This window comes from Emydura macquarii, unplaced genomic scaffold, assembly GCF_026122565.2.
Source record: "Emydura macquarii macquarii isolate MOO-44397 ecotype Brisbane River unplaced genomic scaffold, CSIRO-AGI_Emac_v2 contig_2768, whole genome shotgun sequence".
Lineage (NCBI taxonomy): Eukaryota > Metazoa > Chordata > Testudines > Chelidae > Emydura > Emydura macquarii.
In genome coordinates this window covers 1,312,366-1,334,357 of record NW_027132905.1, presented here as the reverse complement: position 1 = coordinate 1,334,357, position 21,992 = coordinate 1,312,366, and the positions used below count along the sequence as shown (strand labels likewise).

Sequence of the window (21,992 nt, the reverse complement as noted above, 5' to 3'; positions counted from 1 at the left end):
GCATCTTACGAGAGCCTCTGATGTTATTCCAAATCTCTACCCAGCAGATGCTGGAATGCTGTCTTCTGGTTATGATGCTCAGGATTGGATTATGAGATGCCTCAGGGAATTGCTGCCGCCCAGCCAGCCTGTTTGCAAAGCTGCCTGCTAAACTCTTCTGCCATCTCGCAGTGGAGTGCTTCTTTCCCTTTAATTAAAGGGGACGCCATGCAAACTACTACCCTCAGCTGAAATAGCACCATCCAGAATACATCTATGTATGGAAAAACTGTGGGGTAAGAACTTTGCATAAAGGGAGAAATTCCCCCCCTTTGTAGAGCACAAGGAATAGGCACCTCATGGGAATCACCTACTCCCTGTTTTGAGGCTTTGTACTGGCCCTCTGCACAGTGGTGAATTTCTCCCTGAGAGAACATTCAAAACGTTCATTTAGCTGGGGGTGGGAACTGGTACTGATAAGCCTGAACAGTTTAGGGTGTGAGAAAGCCCTGTTGCTCATCACATAACCAGTTAGGGACAGAAATCCATAGGGGCTTAGGCAACTACAGATACAGATAGCCCACCTAGCATTTTCAGAAGCACCGAGCAAATTAGAATTGGAATCAGTGAAAGCGGGGCTCCTAACTCACGTAGGTACTTTTGAAAATCCACTATGCGCCTACCTCTGTCTTTAGTTTCCTAAATACCTTTGAAAATCTGGCCCTTAGTCCAATGTAAAACTGTTCTACTGTCTTCATGACAGGCGTTGCATTCTGACTGCAGCTTCAGTTTTAGTTTTTTAGTGAAGTTTGTGATTATCTAAGGCAATCTCTTCCATGTAATGCAGTAACATGATGGTCCTTCTATGACGGGTCATGGAAAAGAACTGTTAACACAGATGAAAGATTTTTAGACCTGCTGTTACATTGTAATCATGAAAAATGCCAAGTGTAGGTCAAGCGAGTGACCTAGACCGACGGCTTGCATTTAGCTAGCAAAGAAATGCGTAAAATTAGCACTCTACCTACAAGAGTCCTGACCCTGTGACTTTTCAAGCTCTTACACTAAGAAATCAATGTGAGTGCCTCTGCAATGCTCAGTCAAGACAGGCTGCTGAGTAGAGAAAAATGTACTTTGAAAATATGATATGCTATTTAAAGGAAATCGAAGGCTTTTACCTGTTTCCTTCATGATCCATAATTCAGTACTCAGAACATATGCTGAAGTGGCTTCTAGAACTTTTGCTAACACCTGTTTGCATGGCTAAATGTCAAAGTCAGGAACTAGACCCCTTCCAAGAAAATAATGTGTGGGCAGACTGGAAAGACAGCAACAAACAGCAGTTTTGGGAATAGAGCTCTAAACACTCCCTGATATAATATGTATATTTTTTAACTTTGTAAACAGCAGCCAAATCTAGGCCCATAAAGTGATGCTGGTAGCACTTTAAAAGTTTTGTTTAGGCATTTGGAAACATTGGAGCCTAATCCCAAAAAATGAAAGGAAACACTGAGAAAATTTGTGATTCAGCCGTGTTGGAGAAGTTCATTATCCATTGTAGAGTGGTTCAGAGAACGAAGACAGGATTGGAGTTAATTGGTTTCTAGCACTGCACTGTTCCTAGAGAAACCTTCTGCAGAAAGACTTAGCATAATAGAATTTGTATAAGATCTATATGGGTTCCTTTGTAGACGATCAGTAGCCAGTACTGTTTGCTTGTGGTCAGACTCATTCCACCTCTGAATGTTTTTGTGAAATCCTGCGAATCTGGACATTTTGTTAAGAAAAAAGTTGGAAAAGGGTTTTGAAAATGTCCCCTGTCAACATTTTCTGAATGAAAAGTTTCAGCTTTTCATTTCAACACAAAGTTTATTTTATTTAAACCAAATTAAAGAGGGTTGAAAACAAAATGAAATGTTTTGAATTTGTTGAAATAAAACATTTCAACTGACCCCAGATGAATTATTTTGGAATTTTGCTTTGTGGGGGGAAAAAAAATTAAATGTTGTCTTTTCTTCCTGATTCGGAACAGTTTCCCTCCCTTCCTTTCCTTTCCTTCCTCCCCCTTCCCCCCCCCAAAAAAACAAAAACAAACCAACAACAACAACAACAAACCTCTCAGTTTTTCACCAGATGGAAAATCTGTTTTCTGACTGGTTCTAACTACAACGCTAGTTAAGTTTTCTTGTGGCATATTGCAGCTGTGACCAGCAACCATCTACAAGGTGGTTCCCACCCCACGGTGCACCCCTCCAGACCCCATGTAAAATTCGGCCTGAGTGGGGTAGAATGCCTCTTGGGACTCAGAGCACTACAGCATTTCCTGCCTCCCTCAACACAGAGTATAAATCACAAACTGGCTCTTACTGACTCTTCTTAGAATCTGATTGGATTCTACTGTCCCAGTATGCATCCGTGCCGTTGAAGGATGTAGGTGGTGAGCAATGTCCACTGCAGAGGAAGGTCATGAGCGCTGTGGAAAGTATATTGGGCTGTGACTAAACCAGCACCCCACCTCTGTGCCCAACTGGCACCTAGCAGGCTTTAGATGATTTATTTTTTTTTCTTTTGGGTCACGTCTCTCTGCTCATGAAAATGAGTCGTTGACAGCGCTAGGGCTTGAAGCCAGGATGGAAGCATCACAAAAGTAGTCTGCCTCCCCCCTGACCAACATCTTCCCCGTCTTCTAGCAAGCAGAGACTGGTGCCAAATCATTCGGTTGTATTGTGACATGGGTAAATATATAATAGATACACACCACGTCATTCAAGACAAGACAAAGGGTAGGAGAAAGGAAGCCTTTTTGTCCCCATTTTACAGACTGGGCAGCAAGACAGAGAGAGCTTAATCAATGTGCCCACAGTCACGCAGGGAATCTGTGGTGGGACTGGAAATTAAATTCAGATTGCCGGTCCCTTAACTACATGAACATCCTTCTTTATGTGGTTTGTTTTTTAAATACAAATAAAATGAAAAGCCAGCTAAATCCCCATTCTGGCAATTGTGCTTCTCTTACTGAGAGATGTTGGAACTTACTGAAACCAGTTCCATTTTTTTAATTCATTTTATGTCACCTCCGTGTGACCCCCACCCCCTCCATTAGCTGCTCTAATTGCATTGCTCCACTACCCACTGAGAAATCACTCAATGGAGTTCTTTAGAAACAAAAAAGAGCTGTGTTTGAGTAGGGAGGGATGGGGGAACCACACGGAGCGAGAGGAATTGTTGAACATTACACAATGTTTTTTACATTATCAGAAGTGATTGGAACTGGAGAATAGATTTTCTTATACTTTAAAAAACACAAGGTATACTCGAGTGATTGCATGTAAAAATAAAAACGAGCACAACAGGGTTTCTAGCTACAGAGAAGCTACAACTATGAACTAGGAAGTCAAAAGCCCTAAAAAGCTAGGCTAGTCTTATTGGGGTGCCCTGAATACCTGTTTTTTCCTACCTTCTGCTGGTTCAATTTATCCTCACAATCCCTCTGTTTTCTTCTCTGCTGCATTTTCCACCTCATTTTGCCACTTGATTTTTCTCTGTGTCTGTCCCTATTTCCACAGTAACTCCCTGTGTGAAAGACAAACACAATAATGTTACTGTCTGAGAAGAACTGGCAATGTTTAACTCAGTTGATGATTAGAAAAAACCATTTGTGATTTCCCTAGCTATGAGCTACTATTTTCAACATTGAATTGTTTTACATTTTATCAGATTCTCTGTTTGAATATGCCTTCATAAAACCTGCATGTGTAATTGGAAGATACTTAACAATGACACTGCTAAGCAATTTAATGGACTAATTCACTTGGCCAGTCAAATAGATCTCAATCTTCTTATATCATTTAAAAAAAATCCATTTCTTTAGCACGTTTGTTTTATAAAATGGATTTTTAGCTTAATTCTAACTACAATTACACCCATGTAACCCCTTTGTGAAGTATAGTATGGATAGCAAATGGCATTTTCTTCCATATAAAAATGAAAACTGTGTCCTTTAAGTTATAGAACTGATTGCATATTTACCCTTTGTGCAGTTTAGTGAGGGTTAGAATTTTATCAGTAAATGTTGGTAAACGATGGTTTAATCAAACACATGCAAACCGACAAGAAAAGATTTCTATCTATAATAATCAAAATGTACATATGGGCAAAGTAAGAAACATGCTGCTTGAGAACTTATTTGAGTTTGATTTAAGCATATTTAATTTGTATATTTTGACGTGATGGTGACAATTTGTGTTTTAACAGTTACAAAACTTGAACTTTTTTGAGACTCAACATCTGCTGTTATTAAATAATTGTCTGACCCCTCTCCCCGATAATTTCCTGCCACTGAAAATTTACGTAGATAAAAATTGAAAAAATGCTTAAAAATAGACATCTATATTATCTGTCAAAACAAGGAAAAAAGAGAAATAGAATTCTGCCAAGCGCAAGTCTAGTGTGGATAGCAAATGGCGTTTTCATCTGAATAAAAATGAAAAGTAACTGAAAAGATATTATGGTCTCGATACACTTCTGATCAGAGGTAAAAATGTGACTTCACTCCTACAGTTTTACTGTTGACAAGCTTCAGAAAAGGTCCAGTGAAGTGTAAAAATTGACATTTAGCAAATCACGAAAATGAAGGTTAAATTGTTAAGTTGCATGAAATAAACTACAGGACTCAACCAAAACGCCTGGTCGTTTGTGATATCAGATGATGCTTGTCTCATTAATGAAGTTAATTAAAGGCGGAGAGGGGGCAAAAATCTAAGGACAAAATCAGTAAGATCGTTCAGACAGATTGAATTCAATGTATTTATTATAAATTGACTATGCAATGAATGGATATACCACAGGTGTATCCTCGTGTTGTAAGGTCTGAAAGTGCATTTTCAGAAATAGCCGTCAGATTGTAGGCATTTTTTCATGATAAATAAGCTCTTCAAATCAAGTTAACCAATTGACAATATGGATATCACCACCAAACATACAAACCACACACACCCTTTTCTGTAATGGTTTTGCATCCTAAAATTCTTGAACTTTCAGAAGTATATTTTCTCTTTTCTGGTTTGGGTATCTCTTTGCTTTTTGTTAGTGATTTCTTATTAATTGCCATCTCCTTAAAAGGAACACTAACAGAAGAAAATGAAAAGTGCAACACTGTCCAGAAATTATATTATACCATACTTTGAAATTCTATATCACTGGTTTTCAACTTGTGGTCCCTGGGCCCATGGGGGTCCGCAGACTATGTCTAAGATTTCCAAAGTGGTCCACGCCTCCAGTCGAAATTTGTTCAGGGTCCACAAATGTAAAAAGGTTGAAAACCACTGTTCTGTATCATCCACATGAAATTTTAACCTAAATGACCCTCCTCTGTCAGACAAGGTGGGTGAGGTAGTATAAAAGATACAGCTACCTCCTCCTTTGTGTCTGTCCAAATGGCAGTTAAAAATCCATGGTTGGTTTCAAAAAGAATGAAAGAGAACCTGGTTATTTGGGTCACCATTCCCTCTCCTGATAAAACAGTTCTGATGCTGAAGTCTGCGTGTAAACTGTTTTTGATAATGGCTGCTGGGTTTGCAAAGCAGTACACACCTAATATTTAATTCAATACTTTGAACGGCTTGGATAATTTGGGTTAGAGCTGTGCGAATAACTGATTTTTCTATCTAGTGGCCAAACCAAAAAATCGGGGGGGGAAATAATTTGTGTGTGATCTGAAACAAAAAATGTTTCAATTTTTTGTCAAAACGAAATGTCAACAAAGTTTTGATTTTGAGAAGGTTTTTTTTTTTTGTTTTTTTTTTTCCAGTGTTTTATAAACAACACTGATGGAAGTTCCGAAACCAAATGTATTTCCAAAATGAAAAGTGGAAACATTTCATGTGGATCTTTTCCCCCCACCCAAAACTATGTCCCCAACTCGACCTGAATTTCCTGATTGTTTCATTTGACCCAAAGCTGCACCTTTTTGGCAAACACAAATTCTGCCTGGAAAAATTTCTCCCAGCTCTACTGTGTTACCTTGAGCACAAACAACGCTATGAATAACAAAATTCTAGTCTGTTTGGCAAGATTACTTGGCTCATTCAACCAGGGAGCAGTAAAACAAACAGGGAAGATGTATCATGTCGTGTTCTACTACGGAGAGGGGGAGAGAGGAGAGAGACTAGAAAGTAGTAAAGCAGTTGTAGGTTGGCCCAGTAGGCCAGTCCTTAGCTATAATGTGGAGGTGCTTTCAAAGTTAAAACCACGATATTCTGCATGATATACCCAGGACCATCCTGACACAGATGGCTCTGTCACCGCAATTCACCTATAATGAGGGGTAAGGAGTGCAGTTCACCCCTACACAACACTCACACAAACTCACATGGGTCCCATTTTAAGCACTCCAATGAGGCTTTTCCAAGGAGCCCAAGGGAATTAGATACTAGAACTGGTTTAAAGTCAATGGGTTTTGGGCAACCATCTCCCTGAAGCCCATTTGAAAAGACCCAGTCTCAAAATAGGACTTCAGTCGCACATAATCTTTGTGTTGTGCCTCTACACAAGGGTGAATTTCACCCAGTTTCTATAAGGACGAGCCCACGTCCATGGCGGCTGCTATTTAGTGCTATCCTCCTCACCCCCATTATCATTTCTCATAGCTAGTATGAAATGGGCTGCCACCCCATTGAGTCTGCAGTAACCCTTGTGATGTGCTCATCTCTCCTGCATCCATCGGGATACAGCTTGTTGTGAATGACACAGCAAGAGGGGTCAGTGGGGACATAACAGAGCTAGAATGTATCCTCTCTTTCCTTCCTCGCTTGACAACTTCCCAGCAAAATAATACCTAGTCACAGCAGTGTCTTCCCGAATTCAGGCTGAAATGGTCTCTTCCCATGTGTGCTTTTCAGTGAAAAGCTTTCCGAGTTTGATTAGCAACTGACACAAGCCCAGTCTTTGTTTCGAAGATGATATTTCGGATTGGGCTATTGGGTCGATGTAACATTCAATACAAGGATTTTCTTATTGTGAGAAATCAACGCACTCACCCCTCAGAAAGAGGAAAATATATATATTTTTAAATTGTACTAACAGATTAAGGTAACAAGGTGCAGTAGATAAGCTGAACAGGAAGTAGTCACTGACCCTTAACCAAAATAAGTCCTTGGTAAGCTAATATAGCAGGTACAGTGTGTGATTCTAAGGGCATATGGGAAAATACCGACTCCATTATTTTGCTACTGTAAGACCACAAATAACTGAAGTCAGTGGGAGCTGAGGGTGCAGAGCAGTTCAGAGTATCAAGCCTTCTGATTAGCACACGCACAAGAGACCCTTACATGACAAATTTTGGCCTGGAGTACAATGTTAGGCCAAGTTAGAGACATTTGACGATAAGGAATTATAATCAAAACACCTGCAGGCTCTGAACGTCTTTGCAGCGGTGTCAGCGACACTGCTGCGCTTTAGTTGGCAGCTCTTACTGTACTCGCTACGTGTCAGTGTCAGTTAGCGCCGTCAACTCTACGTGTGCCAAAAGTCCACACTTCCATTCCCAGCTGTTAGGCATTCCTCTTACAGTGCTTTAACCTTCAGCCGGGCAGTACCTTCTGTGACTTACAACCTGGTACAGGTTCTACTCGCTAAGCCTTCCCCTCAGTCCTGTGTGGGATTGCTATGGTATTTTTAATCATCTATCTCTGTCCTCAAAACTGCTATGTTAGCAGCCGATAAAGACTTGGGGCCGGATCCTTAGCTGGTGTAAAGTGGCATAGCTGAATTAAAGTCAACACCCGCTGAGGTTTTGGGCCTTGCGCGTCAGCCGCCTCTCACTGCTCCAGTTGGAGCCTGTTCAATAAAGGCTTCCCAATATTTCTGATGAAAATGCAGTGCAACATATGGAGGTGAGAGCTTTATCAATTAAGGCTGAAAGATTCAGCACCACAGGATAGAACTAATCTTTGAAACAACTCTCTGCTTAGGTCCATCAGGCGCAGGACAGATTCTGAACAGGAGCAACGTGCAAACATTGCACTGGGCAGAGAAGGTGTGGAATTGTCGTCATCCTTACATTAAAAAAAAAAAATCAGTCACTCTGTAATCCCTGCCCATCCATTTAAACAGGCCATCTTTTCAAGCCACATCTGTATGTATCGCACAGCACTTTAAACTATTTACTTACTTTCTTGATTTACAAGCGACAACATTTTTAATTATCCAAATTATTTTAATTTCCCACCCAAGCAGGCCCCCAATTCTCAAAGCACCTCAGCACATGTGTAATTTTCAGCACATGAACAGATTCATGTGACTTGATCAGTTCCTGGTCCCTTTCTGTTGGCTCAATTTGGTACAAAATTTCTTTAGTTTCTGCACTGTCCAAGGACAGAAGAAGCAGAGTTTTTGCAGCCTCCCCAGTCTGAGCTGAACTTATCCTTGGTTTAAATAGGCACCACAATATTGATGCTTCCAAGCAAATATAATTAAACATGTAGCCTTTGGCATGTACTGAGAGGTAAACTAGCAACATTCACTGGGTTTGTCCTAGAAATTAGCCAAGGATGGCAGATTACAGCTGAAAGAATTTTCATGTGCAGTCTCCTCTACAAATTATCCTAAGAATTGCATATAGCTTTCGTCAACAGTACATAATAACCTGCTTCAGAATGCAGCTGCATCTGAGTTGTCACTTGCATAACGGATTTGCAGCACAACCCTTGGAAATTGAATGGTGATTAATGCCTTCAAACAGGAAGAGTATGTTACAATAATATGGATGAAAGCAAAGATATATTATCTTTGTTTACGTCAGTAATTAATGTAGTTGCACATATAAGATTTATCTCCACTGAATGAAATTACAGTCGGACGTCCCCATTCATAAAGTAATTGATGCTGCTTCTTTCAGTGCTTGTTCATGTCCATTCCATTATAGATGTGTGCACGCCTCCATGCACGGTTACCGGAACTTTTTTCCCCTTAGCAGACCCCGTAGGGCCAGCTTCGGTGCCCCCTGGAGCCCCGCTCACATGCCGCAGTATATGAGGCACTGCCGGCCCTAAGTTCCTTCTTTCACTACACCCAGAGGTGGCGTCTATGATCTTCCGGAGGTGGGGCTCTCCCAGGTAGACTTATTCGTGTCAGCACGGAACAAAAAGTGCCCACATTTCTGCTCTCTCCGTGGCCGAGAGGCTGGGTCAATCTCCGATGCTTTCCTCCTGCAGTGGTCAGGGAGTTTCATGTTTTTCCCCAAACGGCACGGTTCAGAGGAGGAGAGAAAGTGGCACACGCTAGACGTAAGACGGGCCCTGGCCTTCTACATCGAGTGCAAGAAACCGTTCCGGAGATCGACACAGCTCTTTGTTGCAGTGGCTGACCGGGTGAAAGGCTCACCCATCGCCGCCCAGCGCATCTCCTCGTGGATAACTTCCTGCATCAAGTTCTGCTACGAGCAGGCGAAGGTGCCACTTCCGGGAACCATCACAGCGCACTCAACCAGAGCTCAAGCTTTGTCTGCGGCCTTCCTAGCAAGAGTGCCCGTGCAGGACTTCTGCAGAGCCGCCACCTGGTCATCAGACTACGTCTTTGTCCGGCAGGCGCAGGAAGATGCAGGCTTTGGCAGAGCGGTGCGGCAGGCAGCTCATCGGTAACTCCGGCCCACCTCTGAGGTTTTGCTTGTTAGTCACCTGTAATGGAATGGACGTGAGCAAGCACTCGAAGAAGAAAAGAGACTTACTTACCAGTAACTGCTGTTCTTCGAGATGTGTTGCTCATGTCCATTCCATAACCCACCCCCCTCGTCCCCGCCGCCAGAGTTGGCGGAAAGAAGAGACTGAGGGGGCGTAGGGCCGGCAGCGCCTCATATACCGCGGCATGTGCGTGGGGCTCCAGGGGGTGCCGAAGCCGACCCTACAGGGTCTGCTAAGGGGAAAAACGTTCCGATAGCCGTGCACACACCTGTAATGGAATGGAATGGACATGAGCAACACATCTCGAAGAACAGCAGTTACTGGTAAGTAACCCTCTTATTTCTTTAGTAATTGAAAACAAGATTTATATCAATGCCATGCAAAAAGCAACATTGATAAATACTTTTATTAGCAGCCATGGTGTCTGCTGTGAGCTTGTAAAATACTTACTGCATTTGTGTTGTGCTGAGTACTGTAAATCACATGAACTGGAAGTCACAATATCATGATTAGGGATAAGATGTTGCTAGCATTTCTTCCCTTCTACAGACCCTCTGATAGCATTAAAACCTCCCTTTCCAGTCCCAAGATCCCCTACTCTCCCCACTCTCTGTCCCCACACACGTTGTTTGGGATCTCTTCTCTCTCCCCATCACAAATATTTGTTGTATTTTCAGTTTGTTTCATTTTTACCAATCACCAGTGCAGATGCACTACTAGACAGCCAGAGGGGGAAGCCAAGGAAGTGACGCGGTTAGGGTCCGTTGACATGAGGTTTTTTGATTGAACCGGCTGCTTTTTCCGTGCTCGCAAGAAGTGTGGAGCGAGGTGTGTAAAATGTGCGCCTCGCCTCGCTTCTGCTGCAAAAATAAAGTGCAAACTCCATCAAAAAGAGTCTGTGACATCTTCCTCACAGGCAGTCATAGGTTGTCCCCTAGAAGAGATGCAGCCTTGACCTCCCCACCCCCATTCCTCAGCAGGGATACTTTTACCAGTGCTGTGCCGCTACCCAGCAGAGCTGAAACATGAACACAATTTTTTTTTAAAATAGATGGGGCCTTCTGGAAGCTGAAATTAAACAGAGGTTTCTTGGTAATTCAGTCAAAGCTAATGACCTTCTAATTAATGGGAAAAATCTTATTGTGTTTTCTTTTAGGGGAAAAATATCGGGCCTTTGGAAGATAGCTCATAAATAATGGCATCACAGATACAAGTCACTATGCGTGGGCAAGCCCATTGATTTTAGTAGAACAAAGGAATCAAAACCAGAGAAATTCTCATCCTAAACTACTGCTTCCTTGCTGGCAAATTGATGCAGCTCTGCATTTATCTGCCAGCACAATTTACCAATTGTATGAGACACAAGCAAGTACAACATTAACAGTGGCTAATTTTATGCCCACCATGAAATCTTAGAGCAGGTCAGAAGGCTACTGTAAAAAGTAATTAGTGCCATTAGAAATAATGGCCCACTGCTTCAGTAATGCCTGGTCTAGTCTCAATCCACAGGTTTCTCAATGAAATTAAATTAACTCATGTAGCTATGCCATATGCCGATGATCTATTAAGAGTAAATTAATCCTCCTTCCATATAGAGAGCTGGGATTGTTCCCTGTGCAGAAAATCCCACGTGGAGAACAGAAAACCGAGTCCCTACCCATGCTGCCTCTGCTGGTTCATTTCTTGTGGGGAGAGGGCTCACAGAATGAGCCGGGGGTTGCCCCTTAACCACCATGTATTCCCTAAAATTCATTCCAATTTCATGCCAAGTCCTCCCAATGCTTCCTGGATCCCCCCCATCCACTATGACAGCTCTGTTTCTACAGGAGCTAGGCTCTCCCCACTGCCGAGTACCCCAGAAGCTCCCTCAGAAGATGAAGGGAGAGGCCTAGTAAAATGAAGCTCCCATTATCTCCATTATCTTTCTGGACGATTTCCTGCTCTGCCCCCTCTGCACATCTGTGGGGGGCTTCTGTGGCACTGGGGGGGGGGGAATGGGGCTGTAGGTGCGGCGTTGCACTCCTGAGATTCATGTTGGCCTGGGACATGCCAGACCAGAGTGTCCTCATCTCCGCAGGAACGGGGAGTCCGTGTCTCCGAGTGCTCATCAGTACCTTTCCCTAGCCCTGTCAGCGACTCACGGGCGCTGTTTTCATCCAGCGTCCCCTGCCCCTGTCCCAGGACATTTTCTCATGCGCTATTTACATCCACCATTCTTTTAGGGAGTAGCACCCAGTGCATTAGAAGCTTTAGCATCAGCAACAAATCCTTCCTGCTGACCGAATTCAGAAGGTCACTCTTAACAGTAAGGACAGCAACACTTCATTCTGTAGGCGATGAGGGAGGAGGAGCGGGGGCATATAGGGAGAAAATAAGATCTAAACTGCTGAAGTGATTAATGTGGCTGCTTATGATGAAGGAAATTAAAACAAGACATCGGGATAAGCCATGATCACTCCAGGAGAATGGATTTCATTGGAACTACAGAACAAACTGATATGCCAATCTCCAGTCAATTACGGCTAGAGTTTTAAAGCAAGCCGTGGGGTAGTGTTTAAAGCTTTGTTCTCTCACTGATTCCTGGCTGCACAGAGTTTCCAGAGCCCACGTACGACGGCTTTGCTGAGAGATGCACAGCTGTCACCACCTGCTCATTGTTAATGCCGGGACATCTCAGAGATAAATTTGAATGAAGGGGTTTAAGTAGCACATTTAGCGCTGCCTATTAAGCGTGAGTGAGACAGAGAAGGATGGAGTTCACCTACATACGGGCTAGCGTGCATAGCTATCCAGGCAGAGTATACTCAGTTTCTGCATAACAAGACCTCGGCAGTATTTCTCATTAGGGTAACAGCTGTTTGCAGAAAGATCAGTGTGTCCACACACCCATCTTCTGTCCATGGCACTTTCCTGGCCCTTCTGTAGCGTCCGAGCGCATCACGTTGTTACTATATTTATCCTCGCCACATCCCTATGAGGCAGGGACGTGCTGTAAGTGAGGAACCAAGGCACTGAGACTACGGGCCGGACTGTTTGAAGTATTTAGGCACAATACAGATGCAAACGGTCCTTTGTGGGATTTACAGAGACCCCTTGGCGCGAGGGCTTATGGAATGGGCACGGGGTTGCGCCTTAGGCACGTATGCTTTAGGGCCGAAGCAGCTCCAGTGAGTGGTGTCTGGGGAAAGAAGAGTCTCCAGGCCTGCTTCTGATCTGGCTTCTACACCAGGATATGGGCATTAACATCCATGAAGTTACTCCTACTTCACACTGGTGTAAGTAGGCTCAGAATCAGGCCCTCACGAGTCCTAATCACAAAAACAAAAAAAGGGGGGGGGGGGGAAATACAGGGCTTAACTGCCAGCCACGGGGATGGAAATCTTAAGAGCAAGAGAAAACAACGAAACGATCTGGGCTGTCTACACTACAGCGTATGTCGACATAACTTATGTCACTCAGGGGTGTGAATAAGCCACCCCTCTGAGTGACATAAGTTACACCAACATGAGCACTGGTGTGCACAGTACACAGCGGGAGGGCTTCTCCTGCCAACATAGCTACTGCCTCTTGTGGGGTCTGGAGGAGTGAAGCCAACGGGAGAGCGGCATTGGTGCGCCACTGTGAACTCTCTAGGGTAGCCGTGCCCCTAGTGCAGTGGTTCTCAACCTGTGGCCCAGGTGACATCCTCAGGGCCATGCAGGTAGTGCTGGCTGCGGTCCATAGTGGGAAATTGGTTGAGAACCACTGTCTCTCTCAGTGTCACCCTGCTACTGCTATCAGTGCAGGACTTACCCACAGACAGGCAGGTGTGCGTCTTACTGAAAACTCCACAGGGCCACATTGGAAAACTAACGGTGATTTCTGAATGAATGATCCGCTCATCGCTAAATCATTCCCTTTCATTATTAGCCGCCAAATTGGTTCTGCTCAGGAAGACTGACGAAGGTTTTAACTCAGAGAAAAGCAGTATGTCTTAAACACTTGCTTCAAATGAAAGTATTCTGTAAATACTACTCAGACCCCTCTCCTTGGGCGTAAATCTTCAACTGCATTGCTCAGCTTTGCATAGATTTTCAGCTGCTGGTTTAAAGAGAGGTGTCTGCGGGATTCATGTAGGAGATCTAAAATAAATAATACCATAAACCTCCTGCAATCCTGAGCGTCTCAAATGCCAAGGAAGTTTTATTAGGCTGATTCTTTTCCCGCTTCCATCAGCGTACAGCAGGAGAAAGTCCTCTGAAGATAGAGTGACCAGATAGCAACTGTGAAAAATCAGGACACTTTTTGGGGGGGAGGGGATGTAAGACATATAAAACAAAGCCCCTAATATTGGGTCGTCCACTCACCCTATCTGAGGGCAGTGGAGTCACACCTGCGTCAAATGGGTGTGCAGACAAGTCGGACCCCGAGACCAGAATATAAATACAAATGTGTATTCGTTAAACACAGTCTTTGTTTCACTGAAAGAGCTACAGTTTGTAAGTACATCACTCGCATTCATTTACATAGAGTGAAGCTTCTCAAAAATCTTCGGCTTAAGTATGATTTTAAAAAAAAAAGTCAAATGGATGTATCAGTTAACACCACAGCTGGAACAAAATGATCGCTGTTGCTACTTAGGATTAAGAGGACACAGGGTTGTCCACACTGCAATTAAATACCCATGGCTGGGCCAGGACGGCTGTTTAATTGAATGGTAGACGTTCAGGTTCGGGCTGCAGCCTGGGCTCTGGGAACCTCCCCCCACCTGGGAGCCCAGAGCCCAACTCCACACTGAGCCTGAATGTCTGCAAGCCTGAGTCAGCTGAGCCGGGCCAGCCACAGGGGTTTAATTGTAGTATAAACATACCCATAGCAACTGTCTTAGTGCAGCAGAGTGGGGAGCATGAGTAGAAATACCCCTGGAAAAGCAGCCCAGCCTGATGGGAGGAAGTAGCAGCTGTTTTTCCGCATCCCATCCCATGCAAGCTTCTTCTAGTTAACAGCAATGCTTCTTGGGGGGCGCCACAGAGTTTTGGGGTGAAGCATAGCCAGGGAACAGCCTAGTGGTGTTGCTTTCTCCTGGTATTAACGTCTGTGCCTTCACACCCTCTTGGGGATGCAGGTGAAATGAAGAGCAATAAGATGTCTTAAGCTATGGCGTGTCTGACAAAACAGGTGTATTTCTACTGTAGCTAGCCCAGTGTAGACACCGTTCAGACAAAACGCGTTTGTTCTACTGCGAGAAACTAGGCACAGGTCTAGGTTGGCCAGGGATAGTGCTGACCTCACCTAGATATCCAACAGTAAGCATTAGGCTTTTATAGTGAAAAATACACCTTGGCATCAGTGGCGACAGAGCCTTAGTGAATCCATACTGCCAGGGGAAACCTGGCAGACCAAGGCGTAGCAGAGGGGCCCCACCCACATTTCTCCAGAGAGCCTGGAGCACGGTGCAAGACTGACGTGTATTCCCTGGACCCACTGTGCAAGGGAGCTAAACCCTCCACCCCCTTTTGAGATGAGAACGCATCTGAACCTGCAGGAGTTTTCATCGATTGCCCCATCCCTGTGGGGTTTTGACAAACAACCTTTAATCTCTTCCTAGCTCTGAACAGCTGAACTTTCCCTACGGGTTTTCATTCCCAGGCACACTTTCTGTTAGTTGTTTGCCATCTCAATGGGTATGTTTAACTAGCTTTTGTGGCGGTGGGGCCTGCCTGTGTGCATTGAAAGGAGAATGTGGCTTGTCACCTGGCAGGTTTCCTTGGGAAGTTATTCTGCACCTTCCCTTGTTTGGTTCTGTCCAGGATTGTTTTTTGGTTTCATGAGCTGGGAGGTGGTTAGTCTGGAGGGCAGGCATTGACTGTTGCTGCTACAACCATGCTCTGTGTAGTCTCTGCGTTCTATTTTGCATGCGTATGATTTATTTCTCCGTGGGCGGAACAGCCACGAGATTAGCAGATGGACAAATATATTGAGACAGCCAAGACAGCCAAGAAAATTACGATAGGAGGAGGAAGTTGACTAGCCACGTGGCTGGAGCTTACTGGAATGATTTCATCCCCACATTAGCTCAGCTCTCTAAGGCCAGTTTAATTTATTTTTACCACAAGGAAGTTACCGTCGTCGTTTGCTTGGAAAAGCCACCACTAAAGTCTTCAACATTCATTTTCATCTAATGGTTTTGCATGGAAGAAAAAAAAAATCAGGTCCCAAACAGCTCTAGATAATACCAACAGCTCTTCTCCTATGCAAAGTGTAATTCAGTGGCAAAAAGAGAATGATTAGCAGTGGCCTCAGCTTGAATTCATGGCCATGTTGATCAGTCTGTCGGTGCTAAGCACAGGTGAGTCATGAGAGGAGACCAGGTTAGGTTTGCACCTCAGAGGTTGAGAACAAACAAACAAAAATTCAGAAAAATTCTATAGATACTAAGACCCACTCAGAGCAGAGAAGTAAACCCCTTTTCCCCTCCTCCTGCTGTCTCTGCTTCCTGACGGGGGAATTTTGTTGGGTCCCAGCTAGAAACTCCAGGTGAATTAAATGGATTCTCCACAAACACTACAGATTTGGCGTCCTGGGTGAAGGAAAGTTGAGAACCGCTGATGAAAAGGAAGAAATAAATAGGTAGACTCATAACTTGGGCTGTGTCACACAGAGGAACACACAGAGGTGTCATGAGGATTAGCTTGTTCATGCTTGTACAGTGATTTGAAGATGCAAAGCGCTATGTAAGTGATAAGTCTTACTATCATAATATTTCGCTAATCTGCCCAAGTTATGGTATTGATTGCTTAACAGACACCTGAATTTGCACATGAGAAGAGTGAGCAGACTGATCATCCTGTGGGGCTGAGTTTCCAGTGCCTTGCACCTTGTTCCTTCATCTATATCTGGGCAAAGTAGGTGTGAAATGCTACCAGATTAGAGTGGTAAAGTTTTATACCCACTTTGTACATAGAGTCTTACCACTAACCCGAGTGGATTTTGGATTCGGCCCTCAATGAGTACCTAAAGTGCAAGGCATTGGGGAATCAGGCTGTCTGAGAAGAAACCTCAGATTTACCATCAGTGGCCAGCTGGTGATACAATCCAATCTTGACTGTGTTACAGACTTGAGTCACCTACACGCTCTTTAGTGATGGAGGCTCCGAAGGGAATCGAAATCAACGCAGAGGCTGGCAACATGGAAGCCACATGCAGGACGGAGCTGAGATTGGAATCAAAAGATGGAGAGGTAGGAAATGGAAAACAAACCCTAAAGCAAAACCAAACACCACCTGCAGATTTATAACTGCCTGATCCACTTAGCAACCAACCACCTTTGACACAGTGGTTTAAAAACAAGGGGGAGGCTGGGCCAGATGTGATAGCAGTGATTGAACACATTGTATGCAAGCTAGAGTCCATCCATGGAGAATGCACAGATGATTCATTATTTTTAAAGTGCTTGGATAATAGCATCTGTTGTACGAGGAGATTTATGCAGCTGTAAAATTGGACAATACTCCTAAATTCTCTGTTTGGTCATCACTTGAAAATGAGATTTACTTGGCTAACATCATAAAATCTTAGATCATGAATTTTGCAATGAGAAGAGCTTAATTCGCCTGTATAGATGTGCAAAGCTTTTCTAAGTGGCTGTTTTGATTTTTGAGGGAAGAGTGTCAGCGAAAGTTACAGGACAGCTACATCAGTTAACTACCAAAAGGAAGAAAAAAGTTGAAAAATGGGTAAAAACCTAGAGTTGGGTGAAATTTTTCAGTTTAATAATTTATTTTCCAAAAAAACACAGTTTTGGATAAATTGAAACTGCAAATTCAGGTCAAACTTGGCGAATAGTTTTGGCCCAAGGACATTTTTGTTTAAAGCTGGACCATTTAGTTTAAACATTTTCTAAATGAAACATTTCAACTTTTCATTTTGAAATAAAAAAAAAGGTAAAAAAAAAATCACCTGAAAATTTTGCATTTTTTTCAGTTATTCATGTCTGTAAACCCCAAAAATATTCCATTTCGAGTCAACCCAAAAGGATTTTTTTTTCTTCAAATTTTTTGGTTCCACCTCCAAACTGAAAAAAATAATTTGCTCACCTCTAGTAAAAACCGTGCCACAGACCCACAAAAAGCAAGATGGGTCCTGAGTTAAACCTATCACACAGACTGTGAACTAATTGTGCTGGGGCTAGCAATATCCATGCACAATCCTCTTCATTCCCCAACAATCAAGCAAAACACAAATGGATAATTGTAGAAACCATTGGGGACCAGTTCCAAAGCCCATTTAAATCAGTGGAAAGACCCAGCTGAATGGGTTCTAGTGTTCCATGGCTAAAACATCATTTTAATAGGGATTTTTGGCATGATGTGCCCAGTTCTTGCTAAAGAAGGCGGTATTTTTACAAAGGTGCAAACCCAGAATTCTTAAAGCAACCAGTCCCGAATCTTGTCTCGCACTGGTGTAACACCCTTGAACTCCATCCATGGAGTTACACAGGTGTAATTAGGCCTAACAACTTGTTGGCTCAATGCATGTAACATCTGTTTGCTTTTAAAATTTATACATCAGCACATCTTGTCCACTGCATTGAAAGTCTCAATTCTGGAATCAGACCCTCCTGGAGGGGACCCCGTCCTCACGGTGGTCCGACTGCAGGATGGGCCCTGACATGGTCAGACATCACTCAGTACCCTGCTCCGTTCTGTATAGGTTCTTCTACTGTGCTCGCCGCTGCAGCATCTGAGCACCTTCCAGCTGAGCGTTAAGCAAAGTGACTCACATCTGTCACGTGTTTGTTCTCTCATCCTCTCCACAGGGGGGAAAGCGTGTGCAGGGGAGTGTGGTGTTTTGGATTTTTTTTGTAATACACACACACACACAGATACTGTACACCTGTCTCTGTTAGCAATCATTCTTATTTATTTATACTGCAGTAGTAGCTATCAGGGCCACACAGCACGAGACACTGTACAAGCGAGTAACCCATAGACAGGCCTGTCCCAGAGAATTACAAGACATGGCCAATGGATAAACACACAAAGAGTGCTGGGAAACAAACTGTGAAGACAGGTCCATTTAGAAAAATGCATAACCACACCTGCTTCCACCCTGAACCCATTTTCATGAAAAGTTCTATTGTGAGCATCTTAGTTTTCCAGTAAAAGTTTTTAATATAGCAATTAATGATTACAGCTCGTCACTAATTCTCTCTCTCTTTCCCCCCGCGTCTCCAACCTCCCTTCAGATTACGCTGAATGCTGCAAATATCAAACTACCTAGATTGCCTCTAGCATCCCACTCCTCTGCAGGATCCAGGCAAAAAATCTACGAGCTGTGCGTCTGTTCCAACGGGAAGTTATTCCTGTCTCAGGCAGGAGCCAGCTCCACCTGCCAGATAAACGCAAGCATCTGCTCTTGAGGGACGGTCGCACCAGGCATTGTGGGCAGCTCAAAGGCCCTGTTCTGGCCTCAAAGATAGCAGCTGCCAACTATTTTTACTAGAACACAGAAAGCCTATCAAAGACTTTTTTGTGTGTGTGCGCGTGTGTGAATATATAAATATATATATAAAAATATATATATATCCTCGGTGTAAAACAATGTTTCAGTACAATGAATTCCCGGGTGACCCTGTTACATTCTGTTCAATTGGACCCACTACGCCATGGACCCTACTGTATTAATATATTCGAATGGTCCCACCCTTGTTACTCACCATCTCCTCATAGCAATGGGAAAACGACGTCTAATTAAGCAAACAGACTGACGCACTCCTAGCATCATGCAAAAGGAGAGAAACATCTCTGATCATTTTTGCACCATTAAAATCAGTGGCAGCAGAATGACCCAGCAAGGCAGAGCAAAAGGCCTAGGGAACGCCAAGACACCTGGCCAAGCTGACCGAGGCCTAGCTGGGAGACTCTACACTGCCCTCCAGGAAAACTCAGTTTGATTCCCAGGGCAGGTCTCCCACTTAGCCTTTGAAAGCAGGAAATAGAAGCCCCGATCCTGCTCTTAGCAGAGTAAATGGCAAAACTCCCATTGACATAAGTGGTCCTGGATCTGGCACAGAGAAGGTGGAGAATGGCTTGCATCATTCAACTGTGACACACACAGCCAGTAAAGGCACGACATTTGATGGGCTCTGAAGGGAGCCCCTTCCAGTCCTCCTTGGCAGATAGGGGTATAAAGGGTGAGGGGAATTTGACAGCTATGTGCAGATCGCTGCGACTGGAAGCAAAATCAAATTAAAGCTAATTCTGTTTGTTTTCCTGGGATATACATTAGCAATCCCTGCTTGCAGAATTGACATTGTATTACATTACTTTGCATCAACAGGAAAACTAACTGTGTGAATGCCACATCCCCTAATAACAAAAAAATGCTTTAATTAATAAAAAAAAAAGAAAAAGAAAAATGGCTGCAAACACAAAAATACTGGATCTATACAGCCATCAGGTGTTCTGGTTCACCCTAGAGTGTTCCATTATACACTCTCCGAGTCTGGGATAATTCTGCTTTTAAAATCAACCACCCCCCTCACACACATGCACATCTGGCAAAGCTGAGAACGTGTAAGATTTGGCCAGGAGCCTGGCTGAGAGACAGTGAAACTCACACACAAAAGAGAAGCGTTTCCAAATTCTCTGCAGGATTTTTTTTTAACAGGGAGGGCAGTCTGAGGCCACTCACATTTTATGGAGATTGCAACTATCAGAGATGCCGATTATGAAACAGAAATTTTGTAAATGTTTTATAAAGATTATGATGAAGTGAGATGATGGAAAAGTAAGGCTTTGGGTTATGGGTCGTCTTGAACATGACCCCAAATAACTCAGTAGTTGAGTCTGGTTTTCATGGGTGGGTTTTTTTCCTCAAGTCATTTATGGGGAAGGAATAATGTGGGATCTGGTCTTGTCACACTATTTCCATTATCCAAAAATGGAAATACCATGAGAAGTGTGTAAATCTCATAGTTACTCAGTTTCGACTCTGTCAATGGCTCCCCCAGGCATTTAAGAAGCCTGTGCAAAACATACAGGGTACATTTTTCAAAAGTGCCCAAGTCCCATGAACTTTCATTGAGACCTGGGTTGCTAAGTCACTTAAGTGCTTTTGAAAATGTTACCCATATACAAATACTCAAACCTGGGCATACCTCTAGTGACATTGAAGGTAAGTTGCTCTCACCCAAACAATTTTCAAGATTAAATATAACAACTCAAAATGTTAGGAGACAGTTTGGCCAATTTCTATATGAGTCACTTTCTTGTATTTTCTTGGGGGGCTTGAGAGTGCCAGGTTTCAAGGATTTTTAAATGTGTCTCGAGGGCGGCATCCGAGACCGGTTGAAGTCCATAAAAAGACTCCTGTTGACTTCAATGGGATTTGGATCCGGCTCTTAAAAAAAAACCCACACAACTACCCTGTGTAGTCCTTCTGGTTGTTTTGCTCACTAACAAAGCAAGTTTGAGGACACCAATCAAATTTTACCCTTGACCGAGGTTAGTTCTACAGTTTTCGTAGCGATACTGTTAAGTATTGAATACAAATGATTTGTTAATTAATAATTAATGCAAAGGGTCACCCAGGAGAACAATTGTATTGGGACACAGGACTGTACCATCTCTGTTCAAAGAGGGGAACTTGTGCCTATGCCTTACGTCAATGCACTCAGCAAGGAGAAGCACATCGTATTTATCTTGTTATTAAAACTAGTTTATTTTGGGGGGGGCAGTTGGACGGGAGGGGTGGGGACTGTCAACGTATGTCATGGGAGCTGGCAGTGAAACACGAAGCAGATTTAAGTGAAATCACTGAAGGACAAGCGGGCCGCTGGAGTGAGTACAGACTTTCACAATATTGAGTTTAATGAAAGGCTGTGGATGTTACCTCTGGGACGATAGTCCATGTATAGTGCCAAGTGGAATGCTTTTACTGTAGTGTTTTTTTCCTCATTTCATTGTATATTGGAAAGTGATTTCACATCATACGCAAGGGCCGATTCATAAAAAAATTACTCGTCCAGGGCACACAAGGTTGTAAAGGAGTTTGCGCTGCAGAAAGAGTGGATTGCGCAATGGTCTGGTTTTATTTCAGCGATTGATTCTAGTGCTAGTGAAAGGTGCTAACTAGATCACCAGAACTGGCAGGGTAAGGGCTGGGGTAGCATCTAGTTTCCTGTACTGCCCTGCCAATGATCCTCAACCTGGGATTGGAAAATAGTTCAGTCTTCATCCTCATTCAGTCTTTCCCTTTCCCACTGAATGCTTTAGTGCCAGTTAGAGCCATTTGTAGTGGCAGTTGTCGTCTACCAAAAAACTGAACCGAGAGCCTCATTCTCATTTCAAGAGC

The 21,992-nt window shown here is 43.5% G+C and overlaps 1 protein-coding gene across 3 annotated transcripts in view; it reads left to right on the top strand.

Moving 5' to 3' along the window:
* SGCD (sarcoglycan delta) overlaps positions 1 to 20,668 on the top strand; it is a 425,473-nt gene extending 404,805 nt beyond the window's left edge. For all 3 annotated transcript variants that reach the window (XM_067566452.1, XM_067566450.1, XM_067566451.1), the window contains exons 8-9: positions 16,752 to 16,875; positions 18,883 to 20,668. In XM_067566452.1, coding sequence (XP_067422553.1) covers positions 16,752 to 16,875; positions 18,883 to 19,056 — 298 coding nt within the window. In that variant the 3' untranslated portion in view covers positions 19,057 to 20,668. The remainder of the gene's footprint in view (positions 1 to 16,751; positions 16,876 to 18,882) is intronic.
* Positions 20,669 to 21,992: the final 1,324 nt, after the last annotated feature.